This window comes from Ursus arctos, unplaced genomic scaffold (assembly GCF_023065955.2).
Source record: "Ursus arctos isolate Adak ecotype North America unplaced genomic scaffold, UrsArc2.0 scaffold_70, whole genome shotgun sequence".
NCBI classification, from domain to species: Eukaryota; Metazoa; Chordata; class Mammalia; order Carnivora; family Ursidae; genus Ursus; species Ursus arctos.
Window position 1 is genome coordinate 31,921 of NW_026623090.1, and position 18,223 is coordinate 50,143.

The 18,223-nt window shown below is 38.8% G+C and overlaps 1 protein-coding gene and 1 long non-coding RNA gene across 2 annotated transcripts in view; one reads left to right on the forward strand and one right to left on the reverse strand.

Moving 5' to 3' along the window:
• The window catches only part of LOC125283093 (UDP-glucuronosyltransferase 2B31), a 26,554-nt gene extending 16,492 nt beyond the window's left edge, over positions 1-10,062 (forward strand). The window contains exons 5-6 of the mRNA XM_057308914.1: positions 5,525-5,744; positions 9,553-10,062. Coding sequence (XP_057164897.1) covers positions 5,525-5,744; positions 9,553-9,832 — 500 coding nt within the window. The 3' untranslated portion in view covers positions 9,833-10,062. The remainder of the gene's footprint in view (positions 1-5,524; positions 5,745-9,552) is intronic.
• The window catches only part of LOC125283090 (uncharacterized), a 28,145-nt gene continuing 11,758 nt past the window's right edge, over positions 1,837-18,223 (reverse strand). Inside the window, exons 2-3 of the long non-coding RNA XR_007190635.2 lie at positions 16,376-16,510; positions 1,837-12,812 (exon numbers count right to left, since the gene is read on the reverse strand). This is a non-coding gene — a long non-coding RNA (uncharacterized LOC125283090). The remainder of the gene's footprint in view (positions 12,813-16,375; positions 16,511-18,223) is intronic.

The following is an 18,223-nucleotide window of genomic DNA, read 5'->3' on the forward strand; positions in this document are numbered from 1 at the left end:
GGAGACATGTCTAGCAAGAAGTTGCTGTGGCCTAGGTTGAAGAGGTTGCTGCCATGTTCTCCTCTAGGATTTTGATGGATTCCCATCTCACAGTTAGGCCTTTCATCCATTTTGAGTTTATCGTTGTGTATGGTGTAAGGAAATAGTCCAGTTTCATTCTTCTACATGTGGCTGTCCAATTTTCCCAGCACCATTTATGAAAGAGGCTGTCCTTTTTGCATTGGATATTCTTTCCTGCTTTGTGGAAGATCAGCTGATCATAGAGTTGAGGGTCCATTTCTGGGTTCTCTATTCTGTTCCACTGATCTATGTATCTGTTTTTGTGCCAGTACCACACTGTCTTGATGATTACAGCTTTGCAGTACAGCTTGAAGTCTGGCATTGTGATGCCCCCAGCTTTGGTTTTCTTTTTCAACATTCCTTGGGCTATTTGGGGTCCTTTCTGGTTCCATACAAATTTTAGGATTATTTGTTCCAGTTCTGTGAAAAATGTTGATGGTATTTTGATAAGGATTGCACTGAATGTGTACATTGCTCTGGGTACCATTGACATTTTACCAATATTTAGTCTTCCAATCCATGATCATGGAGTATTTTTTTTCCATTTCTTTGCATCTTTCTCAATTTCTTTCGTAAGTCTTCTCTAATTTTTAGAGTACAGTGCCTTTACCTCTTTGGTTAGGTTTATTCTTAGGTATCTTATGGTTTTTGCTACAATTGTAAATGGGATTGACTCCTTAATTTCTCTTTCTTCTGTCTCATTGATTCTGTCTCTCACTGATTTCTGTGCATTGATTTTATATCCTGCCATGTTGCTGAATTCCTGTGTGAGTTCTAGGAATTTTGGGGTGGAGTCTTTTGGGTTTTCCCCATAATGTATCATGTCATCTCTGAAGAGAGAGAGTTTGACCTCTTCTTTGTCTATTTGAATCCAGTTTATTTCTTTTTGTTGTTGTCTGATTGGTGAGACTAGGACTTCTACTACTGTGTTGAACAAAAATGGTGAGAGTGGGCATCCCCGTCATGTTTCTGACCTTAGAAGAAAAGCTCTCAGTTTTTCCCCATTGAGAATGATATTCGCTGTGGGCTTTTCATAAATGGCTTTTATGATATTGAGGTATGTTCCCTCTATCCCTACACTGTGGAGAGTTTTAATCGAGAAAAATACTGTATTTTCTCAAATGCTTTTTGTTCATCAATTAAGAGGATCATATATGGTTCTTGTCCTTTCTTTTATTAATGTGATGTATCACATTGATTGATTTGTGGATGTTGAACCAACTTTACAGCCCAGGAATAAATGCCACTTGGTCTTGGTGACTAATCCTTTTAATGCACTGTTGGATCCTATTGACTAGTATCTTGGGGAGAATTTTGCACTCATCTTCATCAGGGATATTGGTCTATAATTCTCCTTTTGGTGGGGTCTTTTTCTGGTTTGGGGATCAAGGTAATGCTGGCCTCACAGAATGAATTTGGAAGTTTTCCTTCCATTTCTATTTTTTGGAACAGCTTCAGAAGAATAGGTATTAGTTCTTTAAATGTCTGGTAGAATTCTCTCGGGAAGCCATCTGGCCCTGGACTCTTATATGTAGGGAGGTTTGTGATTACTACTTCAATTTCCTTGCTGGCTATGAGTCTGCTCAGATTTTTATTTCTTCCTCTCTCAGTTTAGGTAGTTTATAAGTTTCCAGGAGCACATTCATTTCTTCCAGATTGCCTAACTTGTTGCCATACATTTGCTCATAATATGTTCTTAAATTATTTGTATTTCCTTGGTGTTGGTCATAGTCTCTCCTCGTTTACTCATGATTTTATTAATTTGGGTCCTTTCTGTTTTCTTTTTGGTAAGTCTGGCAAGTGTTTATCAATCTAATTAATTCTTTGAAAGAAAAAGCTTTTAGTTTCATTGATCTGCTCTACTCTTATGGCATCTATTTCATTGAGTTGTGCTCTAATCTTTATTATTTTTCTTCTCCTGCTTGATTTAAACTTTATTTGCTGTTCTTTTTCCAGTTCCTTTAGGTGTAAGGTTAGCTTGTGTATTTGAGACTTTTCTAAAATTTTTTTAAAGAACTCTTGCAATGCTATGTACTTCCCTCTTAGGACTGCCTTTGCTGCATCCCAAAGGTTTTGAACTGTTGTGTTTTCATTTTCATTTGTTTCCTTGAAATTTTTAAATTCTTCTTTAATTTCCTGGTTGACTCATTCATCCTTTAGTAGGATGCTTTTTTATTTCCAAGTGTTTGAGTTCCTTCCAAATATCTTCTTGTAATTGAGTTCAAGTTCAAAAATTTTGGTCTGAAAATATGCAGGGTATAATCCCAAGGTTTTGGTAGCTGTTGAAACCCAATTTGTGACTATGTGATCCATTCTGGATAATGTTACATGTGCACTCAGAAGAATATGTTATCTGTTGCTTTAGGATGGAGTGCTCTGTATATATCTGTGAAATTCATCTGCTCCAGCGTTTCATTCAATGCCCTTGTTTCCTTGTTGATCTTCCGCTTTAATGATCTGTCCATTGCAGTGAGTGGGGTATTGAAGTCCCCTACTATCATTGTGTTATCATCAATGTGTTTCTTTAATTTGGTTATTAATTTGTATATAAAATTGGCTACTCCCAAGTTAGGAGCATAAATATTTATAATTGTTATATCTTCTTATGGTATAGACCCTTTAATTAGGATACAGTGTCCCTTTTCATCTCTTAGTACAGTCTTTGGGTTAAAATCAAATTTGTCTGATATAACGATTGCACCCCAGCTTTCTTTTGATGCCCATTAGATTGATAAATGGGTTTCCACCCCTCACTTTCAATCTGGAGGTGGCTTTGGGTCTAAAATGTGTCTCTTGCAGACAGCATATTGATGGATCTTGCTTTTTTATGCAATTGGATATTGGATGTCTTTTGATTAGGGCACTTATCCCATTTACATTCAGAATAACTACTGAAAGATATGAGTTTAGTGCTATTGTATTACCTGTAAAATCATCATTTCTGTAAATTGTCTCTGTTCCTTTCTGGTATATATTACCTTTGGACCTGCTTTTTTCCAGCCCACTTAGTAAATTTATAATCAGTATTCTGAATTCCAGCTCTGACATTTTACCTATATCGATATTGATTAGATCTATGGCAGAGAGTATTACCCCTGGTTCTTTCTTTTGTTGTGATTTCCTCCTTGTAGTCTTTTTGCCCAGAGAAGAATGGATGAATGAGATAACAAAATAAAAATTATCAACCATGACCCAAACGAAATACACACTAGACAAATGCAAAGAGGTCAGAAATGAAAAAAAGAAAAGAAACAGAAAACAAAGCTGGGGGGGGGGGGAGGGAGAGATTACAATCTCCCAGGTGGACAAACCACGGTGATCTACTTGGTCCTGGGTGTATTTTGGTCAGTTTGTTAGAAGACACTAAATCCCAAAATTGTAAAGAAAGCAAAACTTATATAAATACACAAATAAAATTCAAACAGTGAAAGGAAGCCAAAAACGAAGAATATATCTATAAAATATAAATTTAAAAATGAAAGTTAAAAAAAATACTTAAAAACAAAGAGTTGATAAAATTAGAAACCAATTGGGGTGCCTGGGTGGCTCAGTCAGTTAAGTGACTGCCTTTGGCTCAGGTCATGACCTCCAGGTTCTAGGATCCAGCCCTGCATTTGGCCCCTTCCTCTGCAGGGAGTCTGTTTCTCTCTCTCTCCCTCTGCTCCTTTCCCATGCTCGTTCTATCTCTCTCTCTCAAATAAGTAAGTAAAAATCTTAAAAAAATAAAATAAAATTAGAAACTACTTGAAAAGGAAAAAAAGAAAAAAGAAAAGGAAAATTCAAAATTGAAAGATAAATGAATCTTGAGAAAAAAACCTCGAATTCTATGTACTATTTTCCCCTAGCGCTGGAGTTTCGTAGTCCTGTGTGCTCCACAAACTTGGTGTTCCCCTGTTGTTTCAGCTGGTCTTCTGGGCGAGGGGCCTGCTTCACTGATTCTCAGGTGTCTTTGCCCGGGCACATTTGCACCACCCCTTGCCAGGGGGCCTGGATCAGTATAAGCTGATTCTGATTGTTCTATGTGGCTTTTGTTCCTTGAAGGCCCTCTGTGCCTCTTTAGAGGAAGAAAATAAAAGAGGCTGCACCCCATTTTCCAGCCCTGGAACTGAAAGATAGAAGCCCCCTCTCTTCAGTAAACCCTCAGGAATAAGCAGTCTTCACCTCTGTGTGTGCCAAACTCTGCAGACTCTTGAGGGGCATGCCCACACTGATCCTCCCTGGGAAGGTGGAGGGTTACCACGTTTCTGCCCTTTACAGGATCACACACACAGAGCGGTTGCCTGGTCCTGCACCCTCCCGCACAGCGCCTCCAGAGGGAACGTGGAGGGTCACCATGTTTCTGCCCTTTGGAGGACTGCCACACAGAGAGTGGTCACCCAATCATGCTGCAGTATATGGTTTATTGTGAACCGAGCTGAGAGTCCCCGCCTGGTCTCACTGAACATAACCAGTTTACTGCTCTAATGCTTGGGAATTCTGACAGCTCAGGAACCCCCATTCTGTGACCGTAGGAATCCTGACATCATGCTGTCCCACCTACGATTCTGCCCCACTTCACCACCTGAGCACCTTTCAGGCAGGGCTGTCTCTCCCTGGAGCAGACCTCGAAAGGTTCTGATTTTGCACTCGGGCGCTACATCACTTTCCGGTAGCCGGCTTGGGGAGGCTCCCTTCCCCTGCTGTTTACCTTCTGAATATACCCTCAGATTCATTTCTCTGCACCTCCTACCTTGCAAAAAGTGGTCACTTTTCTTTTTCTAGAATTCGAGCAATTCTTTTCTTACATCTGTGGTTGAATTCATAAGTGTTCAGAATCATTTGATAGTTCTCTAGCTAAATTCAGGGACAAGATGAAATGGGGTCCCCTACTCTTCCACCATTTTGCCTCCCCCGATAATTTTTCAACAATTACCTGGATCATCACTCTGTCTCCTAGTTCTCTCAACCTACTCCTATCCTTTCTCATTCTGCATGGGTATTCAGTGCCACTGAAAAATAACGGCCCCTCTTTAATTACCAGCAACTCTACATGTTCTCTAGGAAAACACCACGATCTTGTTCATGAAGTCATCACACACTTCATGATAAAGTGCAGTCTTTCCTTCCCCTGATTTGAGCCACCACCATCACCCCTACATGTTAAACTCGGTGACTTTACCGTGTAAGAGAATATGTTCTAATATGCCACCTCCTTTTTTCTTTTTTTGAACATGCTATTCTTTATCCAGAATGTTCTCTTTCAATTTGTCTGTCCAGCCATCTTGTATTCATTTTTCAAGTTACAAGTACCACACCAATCTTCATTTACCTCTCCAGCAGATTTATGTGCCTCTTGCTCTGAGATCTGAAAGCCATTTTGATGCTGTTTCACGTGTATAAAAATATATATGCCTTATGTTGCCCAACTCTCGTTTTAGTTCTAAGACTTATAATTAATAACATGCTGAGATTCATCCAATCCTAGGTCATCCAAAAACCAAAGCCTTCGTAACTCATGGTGGAACCAATGGCATCTATGAGGCGATCCACCACGGGATCCCCATGGTGGGCATTCCTTTGTTTGCGGATCAACCTGATAACATTGCTCACATGAAGGCCAAGGGAGCAGCTGTCAGTCTGGATTTCCACACGATGTCTAGTACAGATTTGCTCAATGCTTTGAGGATGGTCATTAATGACACTTCGTGAGTATTACAATTTTTTTCATTAATAGTATTGATAGATAAGTTCTTCTGTCCACGGTGACTATGAGCTTCATCCTCTATTTAAGAGGCTAATTTTAAAATTTTAATATGATTTAACTGATCTTATATCTACTTTTATTTTCAACCAGATATTTATTTCAAAGTTGCATTTTAACCCCATTGATTTAATGGGGAACCAATTACTGCAACAATATTCTACACGAATAAATGCAAATTATATAGGTAATTGTAAGAACACATTTTTAAAAATATGATGAATCCATAGAATTAAACAATGAAGAATTTGCAATTATGTAAAATAAGTTTCAATTCACTAGCAAAAATTTCCAAAACTACAAATCTCTTTCTGCTCAAAAATTTTTATTCTTATTTTAATATATTTAATTATCTGTAATTTATGTACCACAAAATTTAAAAGTATAAAAATCAAATATACGTATTATGTTACGGAATTATGAAACCATTATTATAATCTAAGTTTGGGACATTTGCATTAGCCCAAAAAGGAATCACATATGACTTAGAAGTCATTTCCCATTCCTCTTGCCTTAAGTAAACATTAACCTACTTTCTGTCTCTACAAATTGCTGTACCCTGGCTATTTCATAAAAATTGAATCATACAATTTATGGTCTTTTGCGTGTGGCTTCTTTTGCTTGGCATGTTTTTGAATTTTATTCATGTGGTATGGAAATGCTACAATCTATCCATTTATCAGTTCATGAACATTTTGGTTACTTCTACATTTAGGAATTATAAATATTGCTACACATGTAATCGTGTGAACAGAATGTTTCCTTTCTTTTGGGTAGACATCTAGGAGTAGAATTGCTGGTCAAATGTTAACTCTATTAGGAACTGCCAAATTGATGTCCAAATGAGACGCACCATTTTATATTTCCACCAGCCCAGTATGGGAGATCCAAGTTCTCCACATCATCACTTGTTATCATCTGTTTTATTACAGACATCCTAGTGGGTGTGAAGTGGGTGTGAAGTCTCTCCTTGTGGACTTGAATTGCATTTCCCTTATAGCCAAAGTTATTAAGCATCTTTTCATATACTAGTTGCCATTCATATATCCTCTTTAGAGAAATGTCTATTTCAATTCTTTGATACTTTTTAAATTTGATTATTTGTCTCACCTTATTAAAGAATTTGCTATGTGTTATGGATATAATACATTATCACATATACGATTTATAAATATTTTCTTTCATTCTGGTTGACTTGATTTTTCTCTTTCTTGATTTTGTCCTTTGAAGATAAAACTTTTTAAATATGATAAGATAAATAGTGAAGTTTTCTACATTACAGAGGAAAACAACGCAAGGGAATTTGTAGTGCCTAGCACAGCACCCATGAATTCAGTATCTATTACTACTATCAGTATTAACATTACAGTACGAGGGGATCATCGAAGAAATACCCAAAAAAGTATTACAGAGAAGAAAATAGTAGAACAATCAAATAATAAAAATACTTAAAATAGTCACGAAAGAAAAAGAAATATATGGCAGGTTGTACAAATAGCAAAGAAAATAGAGTAAGACAGTAGATGAAAATACAACCATGTCACTACTTACATTAAAGCTAAACAGACTAAGTAATTTAAAGACAAAGATTGTCAGAATGCGTTTTAGAAACTACATACTGTTCATGAGACATGTTCACATAGAAGTGTACAAGAAGAGAGTCAGTACAAAGGTAGGAAAGGATCTATTTTAGCAGTAACCATTTAAAGATGTTGTACCTGTGCTAATATCAGACACTGTAGTCCAGAATGACTACCAAAAATAAAGATATGTCTTTCATAATGATAAATAGATTGATCTTTCAAAACAATACAAATTGCTAATTGGTGACACCTACTATTAAAACATCAAAATGCAGCAGAAGTGGACAAAAGAACAAACACACAAATCCATAGTCATAACATTGTTATTAAACATCTTTCTCAGTAACAGAAAAAGAAGACAGACAGAGAGAAAGAAAGAAAGGAAGCAAAGAAAGGAGGGAGGGAGAGAGGAAGAAAAGAAAGAAAAAGAAAGAAAGAAAGAAAGAAAGAAAGAAAGAAAGAAAGAAAGAAAGAAAGAAAGAAAAGAAAGAAAAGAAAAGAAAGAGATGGATAAATACCTAAATGTTCTGAAGGACACAATTTAAAAATATAACCTGCCTGACATACATATACATCATTCTATATAAAACAACAGAGAATATACATTTTTCAGGAATGGAATAGATACTGGAATTAACCCTATGCTGGGCCATAAACCAAGAGTAAATTTGAAAAATCTAAATCGTCAAGAGTATATTGTCCAGCCTACTGGAAGTCACTTAGAAATTGTCAAACAGAAAGATAACTGAAATATCTCTAAATTTTGGAAATTAAGCAATATACTTCTACATAATTCAGTCAATAATGAAATCATAATCATAAATACTCCTTTTTCTCAGCAATTCCACTTCTATAATATATACAAACAAAACTGTATAAATATGTAAATCAAAAGAAATACACAAGATTTTTATGACAGCATTAGTGGTAATGGCCAAAAAATTGTTAACACAAATGTCCACTGCTTGTTAAATGAAGAAATAATCTGTGGTATTGCCAAACAATGGACTACTATACAGTGATAGCATTAACCAACAACTGTGACACAAAAGACAAAAGGAAATGAGTGCTACCTTATTATCCCAATATATAAATAATAAAAGCTAATCTATGATGACTAAAAGGCTCGGGGAAGATGGGGTGTTTCCGGGTAGCTTGTGATACTCTATATAAATATCTTAGTAGTAGGTATATTATTACATCCACTTCACAATAATATTCTAGCTAATTTTGAATTTATGACCTATTCAGTTAAGATTACGTGAATTTTTCATATGTAATAAATGTTATATGGAAAATATAACATGTTTTCAAATTCTAGGTTTCAAATAGCAACACACACACACACACACACACACACACACACACACAACAAATGTCTGACGATGCTTTGATAGTGTGGCCCAGAAGCCTTTCTGAGCTGGGACATCCATCAAGAGGTAGAAGCAGCCTTGGAGAGTTGCAGGGAAGAGTGTCCAGCAGAGAGACAGAAGGGACAGAAAGTACAAAGGTGCTGAGGTGAGGACCCGTATGGCAACTTCAGGGAACTGCTAGCAGGTCTCTGTGCCTACAACAGTGTACACGGGACAAAGTGACAGGAGAAGAGGTTGCCAGGGGTCTGTATCTGTAAGATCCTATAGTCCACAATGCATAGTTGGATTTTATTCTAAACGTAATGAGAAGCCAGATGGAAATTTTGAGCAGGGAAGCGTCATGATCTGATATCTGTTTCAAAAGTCACAGTGGCTACATGATGGAAAATAAAGAGTAGAGGGTAGAGGAGTGAAGACAAGGGACCAGTGAGGTGGCATTTTACTCACCATGACACAATTCCCTTTACCGCTTCACGAGGATCATTCTGTAGTTGCACTCCCACCATCTCATTTAGAGCTGTCACAATGGCCCATATCATTTTCTCTGTTAGAAAAGATTAAACTATCCTAACTTAACTTCCACTTTCACTTTTTAAAATATTCATTGATGGGAAACTTCCAATTTAAAAGCCAAATCTCCTAAGAGGACCGAAACAAAAAACATAGCACTTCTATAATTCTATGACATTTATCTTGAATCATTTGTATGACACTTTTCAAAAACCTTTCATGGGAATCACAGGATTAGGCAAACTAGCTTCCTTTCAATGTCACTGTCTTTATGTTTCTCCTTTAGATACAAAGAGAATGCCATGACATTATCAAGAATCCACCACGATCAGCCTATAAAGCCCTTGGATCGAGCAGTCTTCTGGATCGAGTTTGTCATGCGCCACAAAGGAGCCAAACACCTCAGGCCAGCCTCCCATGACCTCACCTGGGTCCAGTACCACTCTTTGGATGTGATTGGGTTCCTGCTGGCCTGTGTGGCAACTGCTGTATTTGTCACCACCCAATGTTGTCTCTTTTGTTACCGGAAGTGTGCAAAAAGAGGGAAGAAGGAAAAAAAGGAGTAGTTGTATCTGGGGCCTCAAGCGGGTATGCCTCAGAGATGGGACTCCTCCAGTTTATTCCAGCAAGAAGTTGTGACGTAAGGTTCCCTTCCTCCTCTGACAAAATGACTTTTCACAACTTAGCTTCTCAGATCAAACTCTGCTCTCAAGGGTTTACTGCCTGTTTGAGAGTTAGAAATATGTCATGCCAACAGAAAAACTGGCAATAATTAAATAAAATGAAAAGCAAACCGTATGGGTATTTATTGAAACTTATTATTCCAAATCAAAAGTCATCCCCCTCCAAAAATTATTGAGCTTAACTGTCTTTCAAACATTGGGCATGGACACAAGAACATTAAGAAGGCTAGTCACAATATCACTATTATTGTGCAAATATATTTTAACTTAATTTTGGTGCAGAATTTTGTAGTTTTGTGCTGTGCTAGCGAAACTACAGATAGTTGAAATTGTATAAAATGATTTACCCATCCATTTTGTTTTGGGAGACCACTAATTCTCCACAGTAAGATCCAGCCTCAGCCTCACTCCTTATCTAAGGACATGGCAAGTTGTTGGCCTTCATCCACTTGTCACTTTCCCGTGGAATGTATGTGAATTTAGAAATATAACAGCTATCTGTTTCCTATGATAAAACTGAGCTATTGGGGCACCTGGGTGGCTCAGGTGCCTAAGCTCTGACTCTTGGTTTCAGCAAAGGTCATGATCTCAGGGCTGTGGGATGGAGCCCTGAGTTGGGCTCTGGGCTCAGCATAGAATCTGCTGGAAGTTATCTCCCTCTCCCTCCCCTCCCCTTCTGCTCCTTCCCCTGCTCATGGGCATGCTCTCTCTCTAAAATCAATTAATAAAATCTTTTAAAAACTCCGAGCTATTTATGACAGATTTCCTTCATTAGCTTATTCTCTTTACCTCACAGTCCTTTAAAAAGATTCACCTGGGGGCTTTCACACTCATTTTACCCTTTTAGAATGGATATAAAGTCTCACTTGCAGGTTGAACAATATAGAACATGCCCCCTAAAGAACTCACTGAACTTTCACTCTCTCCCCTTGTGTGTGTACATATATATGCCTACTTCTTTCGAAACCAGGCACATCATCACTTAGCTATTACAGATATGGTGAGCAATTCCACGTCTTTGTTGAAAGCAATTGAAGTAATGATCATTCCCTAGAACCATGCTTAGTTGAGCATGCCTCATTCTTTCTCTTCCAAGAGCAGTCAGCTTGCTGTTCCATCCTTTCCATTAACATAATAAGGAAACCTTAAATCCTTTAGCATGAAAAAAAAGAATACAATCATTTCCTGAAACCTAGGTACAGGATGACTGACCATAATTAATAACAATGCAAAGAAAACAAAAATATGTAAATTTTATGGAAATAGGGGAATCAAACTACAAGCATTCTCAAGGCCCTCCTGAAACCTACATATCAGGGAATCCCTTTATGATCCAAGTCGTTCAGATGAGAGAAAAACACCTGTCTTTATTGGTCAACAAGACGATCACTGAAGTCTCACAACATTCTCCAGCCTTAGGCTTGAATTTGTTTGCAAAACAAGTTAAAACTTGGATGCGCGGAGGAATTCTCAGAAAAGTTTATCACCAAATTTTCCACACGACTCTTCTAGATAATTGACACATTTTTAACGAAACACACTATAGTGCCGCAGTAGATAAAATATTATTAAACCATGCACGTAGGCTTAATTAATTTTCCTCAAATCGATCCTGTAACACACGTAACAGATAAAGGTAGGGAATCACTGCAGAGCCAGAAATATGACAAATGAGAAACAAAAAAACAATAGAGGAAAATAAATGGAGGATACGAACAGGCAATTCACAGAAGTAAAAATGGCCAATAACATAAGAAAAGCAGTAAAAGGTACGAATTCTCAGGAAAATGTAAATTGAGTCAAGAAGTTGTTTCCCACAGAAGAGACCTCAAACAGAAGAATCTGAGAGGGAAGAGGCCGCCATGGCTACCAGGAGGAAGTACTCGCCTCGTAGGCCCAAGTGGCCCGTCAGGAGGAGCATCTGGCCTCTCTGAAGCAGAGGCTGGTGGCGGGGGTCTGACGACGGGTGCTTGCGGCCCAGAAGGACGCCCGGTGCGGAGGAGATTGTGGGCCCCAAGGCCCGCGGGAGCGCTGTCTCAGCCGGGTGCCCAGCAGCGGCACCTGGAGACGCCTCCGGGCTCCTTGCGGGCGGCCGTGCGCTTAGCCGTCCCTGACCCGATTCCAGGCCTCGGCAGCCCAGCCCAGGCCCCCTGGACCCTGTGCACTACGACGCAGTAGGCATGAACCACCTGGGCCGCCAAGTGCCACAGGGCTGGCACCCCACGGCCAAGCCAGTCTGCACAGCCCCAGCCTGGCTGGGCCACCTCGTTCGGCCAACGGTACACGCCCTGCACGGGCTGCTTCCGCCAGGTCGGCGCTAGAGCTAGTCCGCGCCTGGGACGTGAGGCCCATTGCACAGAGGACCCGCACATTCGCTACCTGGTGTACGTCTCCTGTGTGCTGGCCACGTGGCGTCTGCCGTGGGCCGCTGCCCTGCACTTAGAGGGTCACATCGCAGCACCACTCCTTCAGTGGGCCTTGCCTCTGCTTCGTATCCCCCCAACCACTCCAGCAAAGACGGTGATCAACCGTGCTGATCCATGTCTGGGGACTTGGAGTCATGCTGGGGTCCTCGGCAGTCCGCAAGCTCTGCAAGGGTTGGGGGATCACTGCAGGCCTGGGCCTCTCTTAACGTGGCAGCCTGTTCCTCGTTGATGCCTTCAGAGGACACGTCTGCTGTATTGAGCTGCGAAGCCGCAGTCCCACTATGCAGCTGGCAGGGAACAGCGCACTGTGACTGACTGGTGGCACTGTGAAGCAGTCTGTGGCGCTGGAGCCCTGGATCAGTTACACCTAAGGTGAGCTTGTTGTCCAGTAAGGCATTCTTTGGCTTCTGTTTCTACTTCGAGTGGTAGAATATATCCTACAGAAGTAAGTGTTTTAAATAATTAAAATTGTTTTAATTATCTGGGAGTTGGTCATTCCAGTAAATATTATGAATTAATGCCAAAGTGAGAGAATTACAGTTTAGCAAGATAAGGACATTGTTACCTTTATATTCTGTCAGTTTCTCTTATAAATGGCTGATTTTGTACCCCTAAAATTAGCTTCCGGGGCCACCTTATGTTGTACACCTATAACATTTTCTAAACTTTCAACTGTGGTTTGGATTGGTTTGGAATCTTCGAGTCCAAGTCCTACCCTTCTGCCCTCCCACTGCCCGATTTTTCCTACTCAATCCGTTGGGGTTTTTGGCTATACTTTATGGCCAGAACCCCAAATACAATATCGAATTGAAGTGAAATAGTGATCATTCTTATCTTCTTCCCAATCTCAGTGAAAAACTTGACTGTTTCACCAATATTGCATGTTATTGCCTTACTATACCTGAACACTCTATCAAATTAAAGAAATCGCCTTCTGCTAAAAAAGGAAAAAAGAATCTGAGAAAACAATTTCTATGATGGATAATGCAGAATGATGCTTTCAAATAAAATGTAAACATACTGTTTAACCTTGCAATTCTACATCGAGGAATCAGTCATGTAGAAATACACACGCACATATTTATGTACAGTATGTTCCCTGAAGTACCGAAATATCTATCAGGAAACACACCTCCAATGAAAGGCATAATGTGTACAGGAATTCTAGCGAAGATTTGGTTACAGGCACTACTGTTGCATGTTCCCCACATCACATTGCTAAATCAACAAGTTCCAGGAAAAAACATAAGCATGATACTCTTTTTTGGAAATAAAATAAAATACATATAAATCTGTAGAACACAAAGGATACGTTCTGAAAGTATGTAAAGTCAAATGATAGTAATTTAGACATTTATATATGTCCTCATTTTTTGACATTTCACAACCTGGTTTTTATGTATTAATTATACTGAACAAAAAATCTGTTAAAGAAATAAACATATTGGTTCAAGATAACAAGTTCCAAGATTTTGATAGTGTGCTATCAGTTCAGTAATGTCATTCAGAACACTTGAATGACCAAAATCTTATATACCATCTATTGTTACAAATTTAGGCCCTTTTCTCATGTTCAGCAATGGTGAACTGTTTGGTTTGAACAGAGAAGAGAAATTAGACTGAAAAGATACTCGGGATATAATTTATTAAAAAAACCAATGGGCGATATACTATGTATTTTTTATTTCAAATTTAAGATCAATGAAGGATCGATGTATAATTTTTAAACAGTAATGTTGATACAGCTTACCTTTTCATAAATACTGGCTATTGAATGTTTGGTATGGAGCAAGATTTAACACAGGGAAATGAGCTGAGATACAGTTGCAATAGTTCTTGCAAGAGATTATAGAGATCCAAAGTACAATATGATAGTAATTTTTGAGTAGAAGTGGAGAGATTTGAAAAGTACACTTCTAAAAAGTATTTGTCCTGTAAATATCTTCTGAATTTTGCTTTGCAAATTGCCTTTGTAATCCATGTAAATTGTTTTGTTTTTTTTTTTAAATCTTATCAGGAAGCCCCTTCAAATTAGAAGCAGAAAGGGGAAGACCTGTGTCATGGGATAGATTTGTTTTCCTGCTATCAATAATCTGTTGACTTGAAACGAGAGGAGACTATTTCGTTGCTGTTTTTTTTTAAGATTTTATTTATTCATTCGACAGAGAGAGAGAGAGCCAGCGAGAGAGGGAACACAAGCAGGGAGAGTGGGAGAGAAAGAAGCAGGCTCCCAGCGGAGGAGCCTGATGTGGGGCTCCATCCCAGAACACCAGGATCACGCCCTGAGCCAAAGGCAGACGCTTAACGATTGAGCCACCCAGGGGCCCCCTAGAGACTATTTCTTTAAAAAGGTATGGACAGAAGATTCAAAGCAAAGCATGGTCTACAGAGCTGCAATATCCTTTACTCTTGGTAACGCCCTCTGGTGGTTGTTTTGATGTGTTACCCCGATTCTCCTGTGAGGAATATAGAAATTACTCCCCAGCTGATGGGATTAGAAGCTGACACCTCTCCTCTACTAGCTTTCTTTGAGAGCTGCTTCTGCTGAAGAGAACCATGTAGTCTAAAGTCATGTTTTGTTTTGTTTTTCCCCCTAGAACACCCCGTATCCAATACATGGCCTTCTCATTTCAATTTGGGGTAACTCTTTAAGGTGATCTTCGCTTCACAGCTCCTAGACGGTTGGTTGAGACCTATGCTGAAACTTTATCACCACAGTCTTCCCCCCTGATCTGGGGGGATATGTTCTAAGACTCCCAGTGGATGCTTGAAATCTCAGATAGTACCAAACCTCATATAAGCCATTTTCCCCTATATATACATACCTGGGCAAAAGTTTAATTTATAAGCTAGGCAATAATAACTGATAAAAAATAGAATATTTATAAAAATATACTGTAATAAAAGTTATGTGAATGTGGCCTCCTTCTCTCTCAGAATAACTTACTGTACTGTGCTACCTTCTGGCGATGACATAAGACGATAAAACGCCTATGTGATGAGATGAAGTTAGGGAGTGATGCAGGCATTGTGATGTAGCACTAGGCTAGCATATGCCAGGGCAGTTCTAAAATAATACTGTTATCAGAGTAGTTTAGGTTTCTTGGAAGGAGTTCAGATCAGGCATGAGCCTGGATGTAGCTCAGAAGCAATGAGAACACTGATCTTATAATTTTAGAAAAACAAAAGATTTCAGAGAACGGGGACTTATTTATTTTTTCTAGGTTAGACATGATTCTGCTTTTTTTTTTTTTAACCAAGGGTATGCCTGTACACGCCTACTCCAGCTGAGAAAGTTCAAGTTGTTTACCTGATTATTCAGAACCAATTAGATTGATTGCATCACATTCTGAATGGGCAACTGAGGAGACATTAAATTCAGGAACCTAGGTCCCAACATTTCGGCTGTCATTTCCCACTTGAAACTAGAAAAAGGACTAGCCGTTTTGGACTGCTTTTTTGTTTTTCTCTTCTACTCCACAGAGTGTATGTGGATTCATGGTGGTCCATGAATCTCTCTCAGGAGATACAGTAAGTATCCTAATCCCAAATTTTACACTGTTTTTGGTTTGGGAAAAGAGAGAATATGAGCGAAGGCAGGATTTGGAGGTCATTTTATATCTGGAGTTAGAGCTTGTCCACTCAACCTTTTACCAATTCTACACTTGGTAAGAGGTAGTTGGAATGATAGAAAAGCTTCTCTCTGAAGCTATGTGCAGACTTCACACTTTATTTAAAAAACCCATTGGAATGAAGCCTGGTTGATGGATGAATTTAGAAATTCTCTCACTGCTAGTCATACCACCCAAGTTTCATCCTTAGTTTATAACATAAATAAAAATTTCTGAATGCAATCCTAAGCAAGATTTGCAGAATTTAAGCAAATGTGTACAAATAATGAAAAACGGGCATAAGAAGATCTGCCTACACATGCATTTTGAAATATTACCTCCTTTTGTAAAAAGCAATGTATAGACATGAAAAAGAGCTTAAAGTTTACCTGACTTTCCACAGCATCTGGATAAAGGCCACTGAGCATGTTTCTGTTTTCACCTGTGAGATTTTTGATCATTGATCTCAATGAAAACATCACAATACCATCTTCCCCAGAGGTCTGGGCAAATTCTTCCATTTCCTGTAAAGAAAGAATTTGCTTTTCTATGAGGGAAAGTCATCATAGGGATTTTTTAAAAAATGGGTGCATACACTTGTGAATGGAAATGAAGTATTAATACAGTGCTGCCTTCTAATATGCCAAACCATTAAATCTCTTCAGTTGAGATGGTTGATATAAAACCAAATCCCTTAAACTACAGATAAACAAGGCTAGTAGACAAGTTATGGAAATGGACCATATTCAGCAGGATTCATCAGGATTTATTTAATGTATTACTAAAGCATATAACGTACTTTTTATTAAGTATAATTCACTACATACAGTGCTATGTAAGTCTCAAGTGTACAACAATATTCAACAACTCTGTACATTACTCAGTGCTATCACAATAAGTGTAGTCTCCATCCGTCACCAAACAACCTTATTACAATATTATTGACTATAATCCCTGTGTTGTACTTTTCATCTCCGTGACTTATTCAATAACTGGGAGTTTGTACTTTTTCATCTCCTTTATCTATTTCACCCATCCCCCCCACCTCCCCTGTGGACACCAGTTTTTTCTCTGTGTGTAAGCATCTGGGTTTTGTTTGTTTTTTAGATTCCACATATAAAAGAAATCATACGGTATTTGTCTTTCTCTCTCTGACTTATTTCACCTAGCATAATACTCACTAGGTCCATCCATGTTGTTCTAAATGGCAAGATCTCTTTTTTTATGGCCAAGTAATATTAGTGTGTGTGTGTGTGTGTGTGTGTGTGTGTGTGTGTGTGTGTATCTCACATTTTTTTTTTTTTAGTTTCTAGTTTTTACTTAAATTCCAGTTAGTTAACATACAGTGTAATATTAGTTTCAGGAGTAGAATTTAGTGATTTATCACTTACATACAACACCAGTTCTCATTACAACAAGTACACTCTTTAATACCCATTCCCAATTTAACCCCTTCATCCACCCCTCTCCCCTCCAGCAACCCTTAGTTTGTTCTCTATCCTTAAGTCGGTTTCATGGTTAGCCCCTCTCTTTTTTCCCCTATGGTCATCTCTTTTTCTTCTTAAATTCCACATAGGAGTGTAATGATATGGTATTTGTCTTTCTCTGACTTATTTAGCTTAGCATAATATTCTCTAACTCCAAAAACATCATTGCAAATGGCAAGATTTCATTCCTTTTTATGGCTAAGATTTCATTTGTGTGTGTGTGTTTGTGTGTGTGTCTGTGTGTGTGTCTGTATTTACCACTTCTCTTTATCCATTCTTCAGTAGATGCACACTGGGGCTGTTTCCATGATTGGGCTATTGTACATAATGCTGCTGTAGGTATCGGGGTGGATGTATCCCTTTGAATTAGTATTTTTGTATTCTCTGGGTAAATACCCAGTAGAGTAAATGCTGGACTGTAGGATAGTTCTATTTTTAACTTCTTGAGGAACCTCCATACTGTTTTCCAGAGTGGCTGCACCAGCTTGCATTCCCACCAGCAGTGTAAGGGGATTCCCCTTTCTCCGCATCCTCACCAACTTTTGTTGTTTCTGGTGTCGTTGATGTTACCCATTCTGACAGGTGTGAGGTGATATCTCATTGTAGTTTTGAGCCCTATTTCCTTAATGATGAGTGATGTTGAGCATCTCGTCATGTGTCTGTTGGCCATTCGTATGTCTTCTTTGGAAAAGTATCTATTCATGTCTTCTGCCCAGTTTGAATTGGAATATTCACTTTTGGGGTGTTGAG